The 20,015-nt window shown below is 33.4% G+C and overlaps 3 protein-coding genes across 3 annotated transcripts; 1 reads left to right on the forward strand and 2 right to left on the reverse strand.

Moving 5' to 3' along the window:
* Nucleotides 1–5,935: 5,935 nt before the first annotated feature.
* Nucleotides 5,936–8,377, reverse strand: LOC108855380 (copper transporter 1). The gene is made up of 2 exons (XM_018629187.2): nt 7,814–8,377; nt 5,936–6,214 (listed from the first exon to the last, which is right to left on the reverse strand). The coding sequence occupies exons 1-2, from the start codon at nt 8,286–8,288 to the stop codon at nt 6,156–6,158; spliced, it is 534 nt and encodes a 177-aa protein (XP_018484689.2). The 5' UTR covers nt 8,289–8,377; the 3' UTR covers nt 5,936–6,155.
* Nucleotides 8,378–10,725: 2,348 nt separating this feature from the next.
* On the forward strand, nt 10,726–12,905 carry LOC108815183 (uncharacterized). The gene is made up of 3 exons (XM_056993859.1): nt 10,726–11,642; nt 12,366–12,586; nt 12,654–12,905. The coding sequence occupies exons 2-3, from the start codon at nt 12,470–12,472 to the stop codon at nt 12,891–12,893; spliced, it is 357 nt and encodes a 118-aa protein (XP_056849839.1). The 5' UTR covers nt 10,726–11,642; nt 12,366–12,469; the 3' UTR covers nt 12,894–12,905.
* A 3,633-nt stretch (nt 12,906–16,538) lies between these two features.
* On the reverse strand, nt 16,539–19,750 carry LOC108848856 (uncharacterized). Its single transcript, XM_018622308.2, has 5 exons — nt 19,394–19,750; nt 19,097–19,309; nt 18,717–18,927; nt 17,273–17,380; nt 16,539–17,019 (listed from the first exon to the last, which is right to left on the reverse strand). The coding sequence occupies exons 1-5, from the start codon at nt 19,619–19,621 to the stop codon at nt 16,874–16,876; spliced, it is 906 nt and encodes a 301-aa protein (XP_018477810.1). The 5' UTR covers nt 19,622–19,750; the 3' UTR covers nt 16,539–16,873.
* Nucleotides 19,751–20,015: the final 265 nt, after the last annotated feature.

A 20,015-nucleotide genomic window follows, 5' to 3' on the forward strand; every position in this document is an offset into this window, starting at 1 on the left:
ACTAAACCGTAAACCAAATACATCCAAATTTTTAAAATAAAATTATATACCCACAAATATTAATTATATTTAGTTTCTAAATAACTATATATACTAAAATACTATTTATTAATCAAATTACCCAAATATTTTTATCCATAAATTTAAAATAAAAGTTGGCATATTTATTTATTTATATGTAAACATAGTAATATAAATGCTATTAATTGTTATTGATATTATATATATATATATATACATAATGGTATGAGGCATGGGGAATCAAAGAATAGTTATAGATAATTACATGCCAAACACTGGCGGTTGTTATTTAAAAACGTGGGTTATAAATTGAATAAAAAATATTTCCCTAGAATATAGGAAGGAGAAGTTTTAATAAACTGAAAAATTACGTGTAGGTATTGGAGTATATTTATATGTGATTAATGGTAGTTAGTTATTAAAAAGTAAAATTTAAAAAATGGGCACAACTAATATCAACTGGTCATACTGAATAATTAATAGTATAGATGTTTAGTTTGCAGAGCAAGGTAAAGCGACGCAGGGGAAGAGTTAAATTAAACTTGGTCCATTTGGTTTTACGTTTAATTTGTTTGCGCTGGTTTAGTGAAGTTCTGTCTGTTTACGTTAATTTTATATGTCGCCGGTTTAGTGATTTCACCGAAAAAAGTTGGATAAGGAACTTAATGAAACGACAGATGATAGGGCCAATGACATGAGTATGTAAATAAATAGAAAAAATCAGTCCAGCTTTAATAGATTAGATGAAACAAACAAGCAACTTAGTAGAATAGAGGCAGCACTTAACAAAATTTTGATGTGAACCTAGGGATGAGAACCTCTTCCTTGACCTCTCTTTTCTTTCCCTGTAACAGTAAACCATTCCATCTCCTTGAGCTTTTGACATGGCTTTAAGGGTCTACCACCTCGTGACCTTAGTGTTGATTCATCATCTACAAACGGGTCTAGGAGATGTGTTGTGGAAGTATCATGAAGACAAAAGTGAATGGTAATGGAAAATTTTAGAAGAAAAGTTCCTTGGCTGGTGGGACATTCGATGGTTCTTTGGCATCAGTACTATCTAATACCGCAAAATAAATTGTCATGAACAAATGGTATCAAAGACGGAGAGGAGTTAGAATTATCAACCACAGTAACAACATTCTCAATTGGATATATATCTTTGTTATTATTTTTGTTTCTCTATCCACTTTCTCTTGAAGTTTATCACCATCTCAACAATAGAAATCAATAATATACTTTTAATTCTATAATATTTCGTTAATTTTTGTTCTTTTTTCTTGATGGGCCGATGCTTTCTCAGCGTATTTACGATCTCTCTCCGGTTGGACGATTTAATTAAGAAACTAGATTTTGACCCGCGCTTTCAAAGCGCGGGTTTATGTTTGGTGAAAATTTTATATAATCACATTTATATAATCCGTCTTGTATATGTATTTATATAATCCGTCTCATATATGTATTTTATATCCAGATTTATGTTCGGTAAAATTATATTATACATGTATTTTTAGGTTTTTAATTTTGAATTAGATATTTTAAATATAAATCAATATAACAATTTTATAGTTTTGATCGGTGTTTTGAAATTCGATTGAGACCTGCGGTTGAACAGATTACCGGTTGATCAAAGATAAATTCAGTTCGGGTTTGAAAAAAAAAATTTAAAAATCTAATAAAAACTACTAAAATCGAAATTCAGTTACTGGTTGAACCACTGGTTGAACCAATAAACAATTTTTATTTTTTATAAATAAATTTTGTTAGATAGTTGGGATTATATTTAGGAAAAAGCGGTTTAAAACCAAACCATTAAATAGTTTGAGAAAAAACGATGTAGTTTCAAACATGTCCGGTTGGAAAAATATTAAAATGATGCAGTATCAAACACGGAATAATCACATACCAAAATTGAATTAGGAAACCGGTGGTTAATGACAAACCAAAAACAATTAAAAAAGAAACCAATGCAAAATGTCCAAAATGTCATTAATGAATACAAAAGAAAGCCTCTTTAATAGGGATAAACAGAGTAAAAATCCAAATGTGCTTCTACTTTAATAGTATAGATGCATATAACATACTTATTTATAGTTTTTTTATTGTTGATCCAGGCCCGTGGGCTTCACCTCTGCTGTCTCTCAGCATGTGGGAACCACCTCCGCCCGATGATCCATGTTATGAAAATCGGTCAATTCATACATCAACAGAAGACCGCGGTCCCGATCAGTACATACACTCGATCACAGTGGTTAAAGGACATGTTAATATATTTTTGGTACCCAGGTTTGAATCCCCTTATCCTCCATTTTAGTTAGAATTTATTTTTATTAATTATTAATTATTTAAAATATAAAAAGCCACGTAATCAATATTTAACGGATAATTTAGACTCCGTTTTTTTGATTAACGGATAAACGGTCAATGTATGTAAAAACCAATTTTTGTTAATTAATGTATGAAATTTGAATATATTATGTGTTGATGCATGTTTTAGTAAAAGGTATCAATGTATGTATTGATCAGGACAGGAAGGTGGAAAGACATGTTTACTAGTTTTGCAATTAGCATCTTGGTGTGTGTTTATTCTCACTTCTATGGCAACAAAAGTCATTTTTTCTACAAGTTACTTATCTTTTACCGACAACTCAATCATGCTTAACTTTTATTTTTTTTTTAGATAAAAACAATTTTTATTTTGTCAACTAGGTGATTCTTCCGTGCTCATACACGGGTATAAGTGTTAAAAATAATATCATAATAACTGATTTATATTATTTTAAAATAATTTTATGTTATATATATGATTTGTTATAAATAATATTATATTATTTTAATTAAACTTATGATTCTACATATATAATGTCCAGTCAATTTGGTTATTGTTTGGATCTATTGGATTGGATCTACTTCTCAAATTTCAACTATAATTTTTTTTTGTTATTAATAGATTAAGTTTTGTCATTTGCATTTAAATGGTTGTTAAGTTATTTTTCAAATGTTAAAAAATAAATACCCAAAACATTTATTGTGAATTACTTTTGAGAAATCATTTTATATAAATAAAATATTAAGTTACTTTGAGAATTCATATATTTTTAAATTTGTATAGTTTAATAAAAATATAAAGAAACTGTAAAAGAAACTTTGTAATTTAATAAAAAAAAATTTGCAAGAAAATAAGTAAATAACCCAGTAATATTAATTGAAAAATATTATCTTTAATCATCTAATAAAATAGATCAATATAAATAAAATATTGTTATTACTGTTATAATATTTACTATTATTTTATGATAATGTTTAAAATGGAATATTTTTTTAATATCAAGATTATTTTTTGTTAACTTTCCTTTTTTATATAACCAAATTATGTATGGTATTTATTTTTCGCTTTTTTTTTTAATTTATAATTTTCTTTTTAACACTTTTTCATTATTGAAAAGATATATAGAAAAACGGAAACTAATTTTTTATATATTGTTAAAAATTAAGTATGATACTTTTAATTCATTAATGATAATTTTGTAATTAACTGTCGCAATAATCATCGTGAGCACTAATACCTAAAAAATAGTTTTTCAAATAATATTAGAGAGATTCATCAATCATAATTTTATATTCTAGTCTTTAAGTAAATAAATTAAAATAAATTATGATCATCCATAACTAAATATGAATTTTAGTATTACGTGAAAAGAATATATGTTACGTGATGATTTTCTAATTCATTAATGGTCATATATTGAGTTGTGCCTTTAATAAGGGGTATGTAAAAATCAAATATATGTTTAGTCATGATTTCATTCAATTTATTGTCAATTTATATATTTAAAATTAGAATCTTAGATAATCTTTTTATCTATTTCTTTTGGTTAAATGTATTATATCAACTTGTACAAAATTACTGAAAATCATAGAAAAATTGTATAGTTAGCAAAGACTAAAACTAAAAATATATATATAAAAAATTTAGATATCTTAAAAAGCTAATGATATTACGATTAAAATTTATATTTTTTTTAAATGCAGAAAATTTTAGATAATAAAAACTTTATATTTATAAAAGTAAAATTAAATAATATTTCGAAATTGAAAATGTCATATTTGAATATATTTATTTTAGCGATGATTTATGAATTATTACCATATTCTAAAAAATTACCAAAAATATAAATCAAGATTAAATGTAATATATGAGTTCCTGCCATATTTTAAAAAGTTTTCCAAAAATATATATATCAGCATTAATTGTAATTGTCCATGTCATATTTAACCATATGACATGTCATCAATTTTAATAGCCACGTCACATTTTTTTTTTGCGAAAACGATTGTAGAGAGGACATGTGGCAAATCACTTCGCAAATAATGTCTAGGGGACTAGATAAAAAACAAGTTAATGATATAAAATTTAGGAATTATTGCTTTATGAAGTAGAAACTAGAATACCACATTAGAGATTTAGAGATGCTTTAGTTTCCGGTTAGCAGAGGAATTTCAGAAGGTTTAACTTCCAAAAATCATAAAACCGATGGCGTTAAACAACATAACGGCGAGCATTCGCACTCTATTATCACAGAAACAGACAGGAAAACTATTTTACATAGTTCCAAAAAAAAAGAAAAAAAAACTATTTTACATAGTCTGAGTTTTCTCACAGCATGTGATCATGATCAATGCATTTTTGGAGGTAGGGAAAATATAGGAAATGGTTATTTGGTAGTATCTGTTGATAGGGGTGGGCACGGAGCGGATATCCGGATTTTTAAGGATATCCGTGATCCGATCCGTTCCTTACGAATATTCGATTTTTCGATTCGATCCGATCCGTAACTCTTCGGATATCCGGTGCACCGGATATCCGCGAATATCCGAATTTTTGCCGGTTATCCGATTCGATCCGTAAAAAAATAATAAAAATTAAAAAAATAAATAAAAATAAAAGAAAAAGAAGAAAATATAATAAAATAATAATATATCATCATAATTTTCCAAAAAAACCATATACTTTCAAAAAAATTAATAACTAAATAATTAATTTAGTGAATAAAAACATTATAAAACTTATATAGAGATATAAAAGTATATATATTATATAATTTTATAAACATGTATACATATATATTTATATAACGGATCGGATCGGATATCCGTTTCTAAAAATATTAGTATTTGTGATTTGCTTCGTCTTTGACGGATATTGGATTTTAGTATTTGCTTCGATTTGTTAAGTTACGGATATTCGAAATTTTCGGATCGAATCGAAACGAATAACGAATCGAATCAAAATTTACGGATATTTTGTCCATCCCTATCTGTTGACATATAATTTTTCAAAAGTCGTCTTAGTTAACTTGGGGACTGTGAATCTACAGAACAACTTGACTTGTCAAGCGTTGTGTTTATGTGATAAAGACAAATATGTAGACAATTCTTTATTTTATTTTTTTTACTCGAACACCACGTATTATTAATTCAAAGCGAAACGGTTAGCCTGTGAAACTAGCCAACTCGAAATTACAGGATTTACATGAGAAAATAGAGAATTCTTGGATCGAGCTCTTTTGGCAAGGAGATCGGCCCTTACATTATGCTTTCTTGCAATAAAAGAAATAGAAAAATCAGTGAACATAGCTCTTTTGGATCGAATTCATTCCACTCTGATGCCAATATCGGTCATTCTTCTTCCTCATTTAACAGTTTGACACGCTGTAGACAGTCCGATTGAAAGGATATTGATGTATATCCCAACTGCATCGCAGTTTCCATTACACACAGCAAGATATTAAACTCGGCATGCAAGGAGGATAGAACTTGGTCTATCCCGAAAGAACCATAGATGATAATCTCTGGTTCGGTTTCAATAATACAACCACCCCCAACAAAGTCTGAGTTTTTCACCCAAGATGCATAGACAACTCTTTATTTAAATTAAAGATAAATATTATATCTAGATCTAATTTGTTAGAAGATTTGTGGGATGTAGGAGAGTTATAAGAGTACGAATAGTGGATTGTTTCGAAGAACTTTGATGGACAACGAGGGATGTAAAAACTCTTCTAAAGCCAAACAACACTTGGAGTAAAGAACGACTTTGTCGATGACCATATTCACTTGGCCCAATCATCAACTCAGATTCTAATTTTGCTATAGTTTTGACGGGACGAAACCGATCCGTTTTTACTTCTTTCTGAAAGAGTGGAAAAAAGAAGAAGCAAATTACTACATCTGCAAGTTATGGCCTACCACATAACTATGAGAAGAGGAAATCAAAAACTTATTATAACTAACAGAGATAAATTCAAAGTGGGTTAGAATTTTTTTTTTTTTTTTTTTTTGACATTTTTTTCTTATATTATATTAATCTTCCCTCGAAAGGGGGATCCGGTGACTTTTACAATTCCGGTTAACCGGACAAAACAGAAAGCCCTAGGTTACATGGATCTAAGTAACAACATACAACAGGTTTTATTACAGAGAAAGAGTTCAGCGTGGGTGAGAAGACTTAGGATAGCGGAGCTACCCTCTCCGTTGAACACCGAAGAGACACCATCTGAACAGTCGCGACGTTCCCTGAACCAGGTGTCCAAGCTGGTTTTGGGACCATCGACACTCGCCGTCACGATAAGCTCTCCGACGGAGCAGTCCCGCGGCCACAAACGCCGAAACAGGAGAAGATCCGACAACTGAAACCCTAAACGCCGCAAAACTCACCTCGTGTCGCCGCCATCTCACAAGTCCGAGGAGCCACACACCGCTTGTTTCCGACACGGCGGCAGAGAAGAAGAACGCTGGAGGAGAAACACCACCCGAGAAACCGCCATCCCCGAGCTTAGATCTGACTCCGACGGTTCCTCCACAAAACCGGTACGAGATCTGGATCCCGATGGCTGACTAGCGAGACTTGGCTCCGGCTCCGCGGTTCTCAAACGAAGCTTCAGAGCCATGGATCTCGACGAACCACCAGAAACCAGAGTCTGTCTTAGAGGCCTCCGCTTCAAGAAGCCTTTCCGATTCGCCGTGGAGAAGGAGAGGTGCCATCCGGAGCTCCGAAACTGAAGCGTCACCAACACTTAAGCTCAGAAGCCGAAAAAGGGGGGGGGGGGTGGGAGAGCGCGATACCGTCGACGAAGTCACCGGATCTGAGGCGTCTCCACCCAACGCGAGATGAACAGAGGAGAGAGAAGAGAGAAGCGCGTGATATAGACTCGCCACTCAAAGGCTTTTTAATATTGTGGGTTAGAATTTATAAGGATTCAGACACATTACAATAGAGATAATTAGTAAAAAAGATCAAAAGATTTTAAAGTAAGATGATGAAATACAGTATGCTAATCTAAAGTTGCAGATGAATACGAATCTGATTATTGTACGAGGGAGATAAACCCATGTATATAAACACAAGTGTGACCTCAAGATAAAACTATATTATTTTTCAAAATGATTATAGTCGCGCTGCATAAGCAAGTCTAGTACATATAGTACTGTCCATAGCAGTGTTTTTTTTTGTCCATAGCAGTGTTATAGTAAGATAAGAAAGTTGTATATGAAATCTCAGAGAAAACAAACCGGTGTCCAAATTTAGCAAATCGATGTATTCAGCTGTCGCCATTAATCATATTAACAAGAAGGAAATAATTTCTTTTAAGCAAAACAAATAGAAAATATCAAATATTCCTCCTCACATTAACCTCAAGAACAATAAAGAAAACTACAACCCCTAGATCTTTGATTAAAAATATAAGTACGCATCTCAGTCGGTGCATATATGACAATTAACAAGCACAACCTGAGGCCGGAGGATCGTTAGTTTTCCGGTCGCCGGAGGGATTTCTGAAAGCTCGGCTTCCGAACAACATGTAGCCGATGGCATGACCAGCGAGGGCGGCTAGAAACACGCCGGCGTTGAATGACATGACGGCGAGCATGACTAGGTAAGCGAGGCCAGTACGGAGGGTGTACACGGCGGTTTGGACGAGCCCGGAGGTGAGGTTAGCGGAATCTCCGGCGGTGCCACGGAGGAGAGATGAGTGAGCAAGCCATTCGGTGATGACGGCGAGGAAGAAGACAAAGATGAGACAAAGAGCATACATGCCGGAGCTTGTTCCCGGCCAACCGGAAAAGAGAACTTCCGTGTTCTTGCCCCAAAAGAAAGTCATGTGCATCATCATCATCTTGTGATGTCCTCCTCCGTTCATGGATCCATTATTCATCATGGATGGTGTTGATGGTGGAGGCATGTCATGCATGTTACCATGATCCATGATTTCTTTGCTTTGAGAGGAGAATGAATAACAATGTTAGAACTTAGAAGGGCACTGGCTTGATATTTATTGATTGACGCGTTTATTGAGATTCCTCTTTTGTTTGGGTTTGTGTGGAGATAAGAGTAACGATGTTATAGTACTACAGTACAACTTGTTTTTTGACTTTTCAAACTTTGTAACGTACAAAAAGGGGAATATATTGATAGTACAAAATTTAATTTTAATTATAATTACTATATTTGGTTTGGAATTACAGGGAGTGTATCATAATCTTTTATAAATATTTTACCATTCTTGGAATTCTCAGAATTTGCTAAATCAATTTTGTGATTCGGATATTATAGGCTATAGCGTACACGTAAACAAGTAACCAACCATACAAAAGAAGATAGTAGTGTGATGCGAGACTCATATAAAAGAGAACCGTATGGACCTTTTCAGTTAATGCATTGTAAACATTACGTTGACGAAACTCACTGATGCAGACGGTGACGTCTAAAAACCGCTTCGGGGTTATTCGCATAACTAATTTACATTTTTCAAGGAAGCCACTTTTGTATTACTATCTTCTAAAATATTATTGGCATGAGTTGTTAATCAGTCACTGTATAAGTCCCTAATCCAGTAGTTTGATTAAAGTTTTTAATACTTCTACTCCGCTTCTTACTTCCTTCTGTCTCCAACCAAGGGTATGGACTTGGTAGAAATTCTCTGGAATAGACTATTAACACTCAACTGGGCTTGACTATGTGAAATTCTACTTTGGGCTGGAAATTTTAATGGACTTGTTAGGACACTAAAGCCAAGAGCTTTTGTAAAACATTTTGGGTCTTTTATTTAATTTAAGAATGTAGTTTACAAAAAAAAAAAAAAAAAAAAAGTTCCTAATGTTCCGACGACATTTGTCTGTGGAATTTCAAGTTCGTGAAAGCTCGAGCTTGTGTAATTAGGACGAGCGACTTTTCACATCGTTACCACTAACTGTCTTGGCGAGAACTGTTGCACTACCGTCGGATCTACTTCTTTTCTGTCATATTTCACGTATGTCCTGGCTATTCTGGTGAGGCCATATTCACTTTCTGTATTCTGGGTCTCTCAACCGATGACCTGGGCTCCAATCTTGAGTCTGGGCCGAGAGCGAGTGTATTATGGGCCTATCCCTTACTTTTGCTAATTGAATTGGTACACATTTTAGCCTATCAAATCTCAGATATATGAAGACAAATTTTGATGATTTGATTTATTTAGCTAAGATGCAAAAGATTTTCGGTACGTTCACCGGAGATTTTGTTAATGTAGACCCATACTTGTGCGTTTCTTTTCCAATGAAAAACAGAAGAGAAGAAACTTTAAATTTGATAAACGATGGATGAGGAAATAAGGCTTTAGAGAAGTAGTAACGGCCAATTGGGAATCACCAGCGAGGGATAGTCATGCGAGCATGTATGAGAAGATCAGTAGGACAAGGGGTACTATCTCACGATGGAAAAGACATAAGCCTTCCAATTATGAGATCCTCAAAGCAGAGCTGAAAGAAAAATTGGACAAGGCACAAGCTGATGAATCAATCTTAAGCGAGGAGCAATTGGAGCTCCACTACAAGAAAACACCCGGAATTCCGACGGCGGTTCCGACGGACACAAAAGTCGTCGGATGTTTTTGACGACTTTCAGACCGATTTCCGACGAAAACGAAAAATATGAAGTCGTCGGTATTCCGTCAATATATTCTGACGGAATACCGAGGAAAAGAGGTCTGTCGGTATATTCCGACGATATTACGACGACATTCTGATAAAACATGGTTCGTCGGTATTCCGTCAGAATATACTGACGGAATACCGACGATATTTCGATCAACATATATAACCGTTGGGGTCGTCGGAAATTCGTCGGTGTATTCTGACGGAATACCGACGACATAAGATTTCATAAAAGTTTTGATATGTCCTCGGTAATCCGTCAGAAAATACTGACGACATTCTGATGGACTGGACATGTCCGTCGGAATGTCGTCAGTATTTTCTGACGGATTACCAAGGACATATGGTTTCATTGAATTTTCGATATGTCCTCGGTAATCCGTCAGAGTCCAGTCCGTCGGAATGTCGTCGGTATTTTCTGACGGATTACCGAGGACATGTGTTTCTACAAAATTTCAAACATGAAAATCTACAAATTTATATGTCAAAAGTATGAAAATAACACATGATAAGTCTTTAGTATAGTATTAGATCGCAACCGTTCAAATATAACAACTCATTTAAATATTTATGTATGCATATCATTATTTTCACAACATCTCATCTTAACATTCATATACTTATACAATCATATATATAATCTTACACTACAAAAAAATGTTGTTGTGTTAAATCATGTTATAAAAAATATATTTATTGTTAAATCTTTATGCAAATACTATATTTCTTATCAAAGATTTGGATTTTGCATTTAGAAACTTGAAACCAACCCCTAAACACTAAGTCGTCGGAATTCCGTCAGAATTTTCTGACGGATTACCGAGGACATATGGTTTCATTGAATTTTCGATATGTCCTCGGTAATCCGTCAGAAAATACCGACGACATTCCGACGGACATGTCCAGTCCGTCAGAATGTCGTCGGTATTTTCTGACGGATTACCGAGGACATGTGTTTCTACAAAATTTTAAACATAAAAATCTACAAATTTATATGCCAAAAGTATGAAAATAACACATAATAAGTCTTTAGTATAGTATTAGATCGCAACCGTTCAAATATAACAACTTATTTAAATATTTATGTATGCATATCATTGTTTTCACAACATCTCATCTTAACATTCATATACTTATACAATCATATTTATAATCTTACACTACAAAAAAATGTTGTTGTGTTAAATCATGTTATAAAAATATATTTATTGTTAAATCTTTATGCAAATACTATATTTCTTATCAAAGATTTGGATTTTACATTTAAAAACTTGAAACCAACCCCTAAACACTAAGTCTTCGGAATTCCGTCAGAATGGGTCGTCAGTATTCCGTCGAAAAATACTGACGGACAATATATCCGTCGGTATTCTAATTTCCCCGGGAAAACCAAACCGCGTGAAAATTTTCGCGAACCGCCTTTTCGTATATATTTAATGATTCTGACGGAATACTGACGAACTTCGTCCGTCAGAATTATTAAATATAAAAAACCCTTCTTCTTCTTCTTCTTCTTCGTTATCACCGCCTCTCTCTCAAACCTCTCCGCGATTCCTCTCCTTCTGACGGCGATTCCGGCCAAACTCAAGCTCCCTTCACCGGTGAATCACCTCCTCATCCTCATATCTCTTCTCCAAACCCCTAATCATGTAAGAATCATCCCCTCCTCATCTAATCTCAAGTTTTTAGGGTTTTGGTTTTTAGATTTTAGGTTGTTTGATTGTAAACCTGAATTTTGGGTTGTTTGATTGTAAATTCTAGGATTGAATGGATAGTTTAGGATATATATGTTTGGATTGTTGTTTGGTTTGTTGTTTATTTTTTTGGATTTTTTTTGGTGTTTTGGTTAAAATTCAAAACGTTTTTCAAGTTTTAAAATGTTTTTTGATTTTTTAAACGTTTTTTTATTTTTAAAAACGTGTATATGATTTATAAAAACGTTTTATGATTTTTTCAAACGTTTTTTGATTTTTTTCAAACGTTTTTTGATTTTTTAATATATTTTTATTTTTAAAAACGTGTATATGATTTTTAAAAATGTTTTTATGATTTTTTCAAAACGTTTTTCAAGTTTACAGTATATATAGAATTCTTTATAATTTTTATACACACACATATATATATATATATAATATATATATATATATATATATTTTTTAATATTTTATAAAGTTTTATACATATATATGTATAAATCATGTATAATAAAAAATTTAACAATTTTTTATAATTTTATACATATATATATATATATAAAATTTTAATATTTATAATTCTTATACACATATATATATATAAATTTTAATATTTTATAATTTTTATACATATATATGTATAAATCATGTCTAATAATGGCGGTTTTTTGATCGAAGCAAATGAGGGTAATCCCGTTGATAATCTCCAACTCATCAAGGTGGCTCACACTAACAAGAAGACGGGTCAAATCCAAGACGTTGTCATCAAAGGTGTCGTTGAGATGGTGGAAACTGAAATAGCATCTCAGTCTCAGTCTCAGCCTCTCTCTGATGACGGCGATTCTACAGGAGCGTCAACCAACTTGTCTCGATTGCAAATCAATGAGATGGTTGAAAAGGTAAATTTCAAAATTAATAAGTTTATTTTATAAGGTAGTTTATAACTAACTTTAAATATTTTTGTAGGCCATTCCTAAAAGGAAAGGAGACCGTTTAGTTGGGCTGGCCCGCCGTGCTTCTTCGTATCCGACATCTTCTTCGCAAGCTCCGTATGCCGTTCCCATGATTCTCGAGGAGCTGCATGACAAAGATGAACGGATTGTGGCATTGGAGCAGCAGAACGCCACTATCCTTACCGAGAACCAAACCATCCTTGCTGAGCTGGCATCGCAAAAGAAGACCACGCAGAGATCATGGAGAAGCTAAACCGTTTGTTTCCTTCGATCAGTTCTTAGTTTTTTCTGAATTTAAAACTTTCTGAATGTTTTTTTTCTATTTCGGTTTGTATGAATTTTGAACTCTATAATATTATTAATTTTCACTTTTAGATTTGTTTTAATTATTTTTTTTTAAATTGCAAAATTTAATTCTAATAAAAATAATTTAAAAATGAAAAATTTAATTATTTATTTAATTGAAAATACCGACGACATATGGTTCGTCAGAAAATACTGACGAACCAAGTTCGTCGGTATTTTCCAAGGATTTAGTCCGTCAGTATTTTCTGACGAACCAAGTGTCGTCGGTATTTTCTGAGGACTTGGTTCGTCGGTTCGTTCTGATTTCCGATGAAACATGTTGTCGAAAATGCTCTCGGAATGTGGTCGCAAGTTCGTCAGTATATGGTTTCTCGGTATTCGTCAGAAGTTCGTCGGTATGTCTGACAAAATTCCGACGAAATTGAAAATACCGACGAAATGATACCGACGGACGGTTTCGTCAGAAATTCGTCAAAATATGCCTATTCCGACGACATTCTGACGAATTTGTCCGTCAGTATCCCCATGTTTTCTTGTAGTGCTCAAACGAAAGCTTTGTACTGCCTATAGAGAGGAGGATTTTTTTGGAAACAAAAAAGTTGTATGCATGGTTTAGAGAAGGAGATTGAAATACAAGATACTTTCATACAAAGACTAAGCAAAGAAGAGCCAATAATTGGATAACTAGGCTAAAAAACTCGATGAACCAGTGGGTGGAAACGAAAGAGGGTATCAAAGAGGTAGCTACGTCCTACTTTCAACAGCTTTCACCGCATCGAACCCAATCACCATCGATGATACAATCCGGCACATTGCCGCATCGGTGAATGAGAAAATGAACCAGCGTTACTTAGAATTCCTCATGATGAGGAGATACGTGAGATGACTTTTTCTATAAAAAGTCCTGGAAAGAACCCGAACCTGATAGTATGACAAGTTTTTTTTACCAACGGTTCTGGACTACGAACAGCAAAGGTGTAGTTGTTTTCTTAGATGGAAATATATTAAGGTAATATTTTATTCGAGCAAAATACTTAAGGTAAAGATAAGTATACAAATATATAAGGAATTTCTTTTTATTTTGAGGTTGAATGCGCATATAGGAGGAGACTAGCAAATTGGTAACTTTTTTTTGGTTACTAGCTGGACGTAAAGGAGTGGTTGGAATCGCTTGCATTAAGAAGATTGTGTTTATGTATCTACCCGTGGGTCTATAAAAAGATTGTGTTCGTCCCAACTCCCAATCACCCATCTCATTGATAACCAAAAGAGTACCTTGTAAAAACGGACATTGTTATATTTACCTATTTTCATTAGTTAGAGAAATCTCATCTGTAAAAGCTAAATTTATAGAAGAAAAGAAGTGACTGTGTGTAAAACTAAAAGGAAAAAATAAGAAGAATAGATTCGTGAAATCCGAAAGCTCTCCAAGCTGGAATTTCAGAAAATCTGTATAAAATCATATTGTCAAGCACTTATTGCTGCTATTTCCTTGAAATGATCTCTACGGAATCTCTCGGGACATAGAAGCTCTGTCATCTTGTTTTTCTTGCATTTCTTTTAACTTTATTTCGAGCAATTTGAACTCTTTGGTAGATTTCTTTGCCAAGTCTGTATTATACTCTGCTCCTTCCAACTAGCTTGGTTGGCTTTGTCTTCTTTATAATATTTGGCGTTAAAAAAAGATTTGTGGATCCTGTTATATCGAAGTTATATATACATACATAAATTGTCTGTATTATTTAAAAGGTGTTCCATACTGTTTCCATATTCGTTGCATACGCATTTACGCTGAGTAGCGATCAGACTTATTAACACATGGACATTGGAGTTTCAGTTTCTTTTTTGTTTACTAGAGATTATACAAAACCCATGTTTGGTGTTGTGGGCTTTGGTAACCCGAAATACAAAGACAGGAATTGAATCCGGAACCTCCACAAATTTAGACCATGAAATTCTAGGTTATTTTACATGACGATTTAGCGAATGGATTACTTAACCTGGATCACCAATGTGAAAAAGAAGATATATTAACAGATGGCTACAGGGAACAAGTTTGTTACTATGTGAAAAAGATAAACTGAAACTGATAAGTGATAACCTTTAACCGGAACTTAACAAACCTTTAACCTACTTAACTAGACTAGGTAAACAAATTGTTGGGCTCTGATATTATTCTGAGTTCCATATCAGAAAATGCAAACAATCATCGTTTGATATACAAATCAAGTCAAAATCAATTAGTATAAGGTTCTTTTAAGATGGTGCAAAAAAAAGTCTAAACGGACTTGACCAATTGACCTAAAAGGAATAATGGCTCCCATCGGCAACTATTGTTTATGGTGGGATCGCGGAAAAAATAGTTTCCGCTTCGGAAAAATTAATTAAACTAGGGAAAACTTTAAAGTTTGTGGAATGATGGAATAAATGTTTTATTGATTAAAATATTTTAGATAGTATTCACTTTTTATAAGAAAAATAAATATTAATAATAAAAATAACTATTACATAATATAAAAGTAACTAAAATTTATTAAAATAATTTTAGCTCTTACTATAAATATTTAACTTCTCTTTTAATATGATTTAATAACAGATTGACGTTTTATAAAACATATTATAATATAACATTTATTTTTAACATAAATATTTATCATAAAATTATTTAAAATTTTAAAATGGTATTAACATATAATTTAATAATATGAAAGTGTTGAATTTATAATCTTTTCCACCATAATCTACTAAAACTTATTATTCCACTTGATGAAACTTTTTTTTTTATAATTCTGTTAGCAAAAATGCAAACCTATTTTTTTCATTCCGCAACTTTTCTTGATTAGTAAAATACTTGTAGAATCGTGTAAAAATGCAATTTTGCCGTTCCACAACGTTACCAATTAGAACCAATATCTTACTTCTTACTAATGTATTGCGTTTTAGTAGAACATATAACAGAGTCCAACAAAGATGATAACTAGATTTTGGAAATCAACAAAGTGACATGATTTTTAACACGATAACAGCACTAGTGTATATATTGCTACTTTGCTAGACTACAGCTCGGTCAAAATTTTAATATTCGTAGTTCAATCAAAGTCGGTTCTTCCTAACTAATGCTATATCATTTTAGTTTTGTAAAGGTGTATGCTGTAGCACGAATACCTAAAACCCAAATTGGAAAGAGAAGTCACATCACTCGAGTGGAGAAATGTATTGTGTACACCGTCACTGGCTCAGAATTAATATGAATAAATGACAAACCGTGAGTGCACATGAACCTTATAAAGTACGAAGAATAAGTCAACGACATTCTTGCACATTACGATAAGTCGGCGGATTTAAGACCATTCACGAGGCCACGAGCATGTCATATCTTTTCACATTTCCGCACATCTAAACGCGTTCCGTAGATAATATTTTTGAAACATGCATTCATACAAAACTAATACTGTTTTAGATAACATTTTTGAAACATGCATTCATACAAAACTAATACTGTTTTATTCAGAAAACCATGGCTGCAATTCTGTAAGCGCAATTTGTAAATAAGAGAGTTTAAGCAAGCGAACTAGATGTAAGAACTAAGGCGTAATACTAAAATCAAATTTTATTTTTATAACACTGGCGATGCTTTTATTACAAGGAATCCTACCAAAAACAACACATCACCTTTATACAATAGACATGCAAATATATAAACATACGCATGCATATTTCATTGTTCTTTTATCACAAGAACTATTTATTTTACCTGAACCAGCTAATAGAACTATCAATAATAAAAGAACAAATTCACCCCCGATTAAAATCTACATATTTCCAAAAATAATGATTATTTAAAGCTTTTTATTTATTTTATATTTTGACCCCACTATATTGGAAACCTATAACTTCAGCAACCAAGGGCATGTGCCAATGTTTTGATCAGTACGTCCATTCATGTGGCAGATCCGCCGGTGGTTCTTGGTGGCTCTCTGCCGACGTCTCCGCCATGTACGGTGGTCCACTTTGGGGCCGAGTTGATGAACTACTTTTGTTGTTTTTGTTCTTCATGGACACCAACAAAGCATCTATATGGTAAAAAAAATCAAGAAATATCAATTAAATATTTTTTTAAAAAAATATCAATTAAAATAATACTTTAACATATGTGTTAAAGTACTTCGGTAATGAATTTCTCACAGATCGACTTTAATGATTCAATTTGAGAGGGTTTTTACTTATTGTAAAATCATTACTTTATTCAGAAGTATAGTAGACAGAAAATTGAATAGTAAAAAAAGAAAAAGAGTGAGTAAGGAAAAAGATAAGTGGGCTTGGTACCATGAAAAGGAGGGATATCAGAAGAGAATGTAGAAGGAACACCCAATTTGTCAAAGTGAACTTTCAAGGCTTCAACTACTCTTGCTGGTATTATTACTGTTGAACATCCTGTAACAAAAAAAAAAAATTCAGCCACAAAGTCAGAACCAAACTAAACTCACATCTAAACCAAACTAAATCGAACTTGTACTTAATCCTGAGTCATAACTTCAAAAAACTGTTTGGTTGAGACATCAGTTTCATAGAACGACAACAAATCTTAATAACAACAGTATAATAGATAGTGAATGGTCTCAACTCCACCGATATCTAAAGCCAGATTAAATCAAATGATGCATATAACATTTTTTTATAAAAAAAGGTCGATGATATTTGTTGACAAACACCGACTCCTAGATTGGGTAACGGTTAAGAGCTGAAAATAAACAATCAGGGATTCTTAACGTTGGTATGTTATGTACAAGTCTTTGTGTTCTAAGAACATACAACCTTGGTTAACGTTTCACGTGGGTATGAGACTTTTAAGTATATATTCAATTCGAAAACGAATATAATAATATATTTAGAAAGAAAAAAAGTTTACACTATGTGGTTCGGTTATAGCCTTGGGTGTTAATGATCGAACGGTGACATTAGAAAGAATCATGAGATGAATAAAATATCTACGGTTATCTTAGATTATAATCCACTTATTGAATGAAACAAGTGGGGGTCACTAGAAAAACTTAATGATAATGATTTTTGAACCTATATGATTTTATTTTTGGTGAAATTGAAATGGACTAACAATGGGGGCCAACAACTTGAGGCAAGATTCTATTTAAGGAGGGCATATCTGTCAACTCTACATCCACACAAAATCTTAAAAATAAAAAGAGATTAATAGGTGAGAAGGAATCTTTGGAATCTACTCAGTCAAACAATGTAATAATGTAAGAGAAAGGTTATTATATATTTTTCCCAAATAATTGAGTCTGAGCTTGAGATGATTGCTAAACTAACCCAACCTAATCTTAAATTCTTAACCATTTCAGTTAAAACTATGACAACTTTTGAATCCTTCTAGCGCTTTCACTTTACCTATAATTACTCGAACAAACAAAACTGTTTTGAGTAAATGATAAGAACTTTATCAAAATTAGAACGAATGGAATTTATGGTACACCAAATGTCGATTCTGAAAGTTCATGGCAGGGATATGAAATCCTATCCATCTCTTCTACCACAGAAAAAGAATTACACAGTCTTAATTTAATGCATATACGAATTATGAAATTATCTAATGCATATACGCAAGATTCCCACTTTGTCAACCCCTAAAAAACAAAGTAGGAATCTCAAAGTACTAAGACGACGTCATTCAATCTTTAATTATTTTCTTTGTCCTTTATCATACGTAACCTTTTTAAAAACCAATGAAATTAGAGTTACTATTGGCTCTAACCGGATTTCTTGCGTGTCTCCACGACAGTACCATGACTACGCGGTAAGAACACTCCAGTTCCACCCGACCCGCTTCTGGAACCTGACCCTTCAACGAACACCGCCTTCACGCCTGACCTTGGTCTCTGTTGGAGGTGGTGGTAGCTCTTTGCTTTGTGTCCTAACACGTCATCGTTTCGTTGCTTATCTTTCTCCTTTTTGATTTTATGGAACTATATAGAAAAGAAAATTAACATCAATCTCTTTATTAATAAATAAAAGATGATGCATCGGACGGTGGCTATCAAACTCTGTTTTCGTTAAGGTTAATTTTCAACCGTGAATTTTATAACCGACGGATATTTCTTTTTAAAATGAAGATATGACTACACATGAGCTCACGTTAGCTTGAATAGATCGGATCTGGTCATCGATTAAAGCCTGTTTTGACTGAAGAGGAATCATAACAGGCTTTGTCTCCACCGCCTTTGCCGGAGTTAGCGGCGGCGATGGCTCTCGGGAAGGACCGATTGGGCTGCTGTAACCGGAGGCGAAAGGTGACCAAAGAGTTGACTGGGGCGAGCCAGAGCAACCACTACCACCACCACTACCAGACTGATCAAAAAGTAGAAAAATAATTAAATAAAAAAAGAAAGAAGAATTGAATCTTTTTGGTTACAAAAGAAAAGAGTTGTGTACCTTCTGATGCTTTTCGTCATCTTGAAGCATATAGTTAGTCATCCGGCGAGTCAACTCTTCGACATACTCGTTTTCTTCTTCTTCCTTGTTTTGTGGCCTTGGTGAATCCGGGTCTTCGGATACGGTATAGGATCGGAGGGAGCTTGTTGTTGGAGTGAAGAAAGTTGGGCTGTTGTGGTCGGAAAAGGAGCTAAAGAAATCCATGTCTTGTAGTTCAGTAGATTCCATGTTGATGAATCTTAATTTGTCTAGAAGAACAGAGAAAATATCTTTGGATAGATACAGACAGAACAAAAGAACTTGAACCAGAGAGAGAGAGAGAGAGAGAGAGAGAGAGCAAGTAGACAGAAAAGGTTTGAGTTAAGAGATATATAAAGAAGGAGGAGGGCGCCTCAGAGAGAGAAGAGAGAGAGAAGAGAGAGAAGTGAGATTTTCTTTTGATTCCGGCGCGGTCGGTGCGTGAGTGCCGTACCGGCGCCGGAGTCGGTTCCTAAGCAAGTTGTTCTTGGTCCCTTCCGCTCTCTCACTACCGTCCGTTCAACGATCGCCTTGTCCAAGTTCTGATTCCGATCTCACCTCTTTCGTCGGTTCGGTTTTGGAACAAAGACGCTGTCGTCTGGAG

Source organism: Raphanus sativus, chromosome 9 (assembly GCF_000801105.2).
Source record: "Raphanus sativus cultivar WK10039 chromosome 9, ASM80110v3, whole genome shotgun sequence".
NCBI lineage: Eukaryota > Viridiplantae > Streptophyta > Magnoliopsida > Brassicales > Brassicaceae > Raphanus > Raphanus sativus.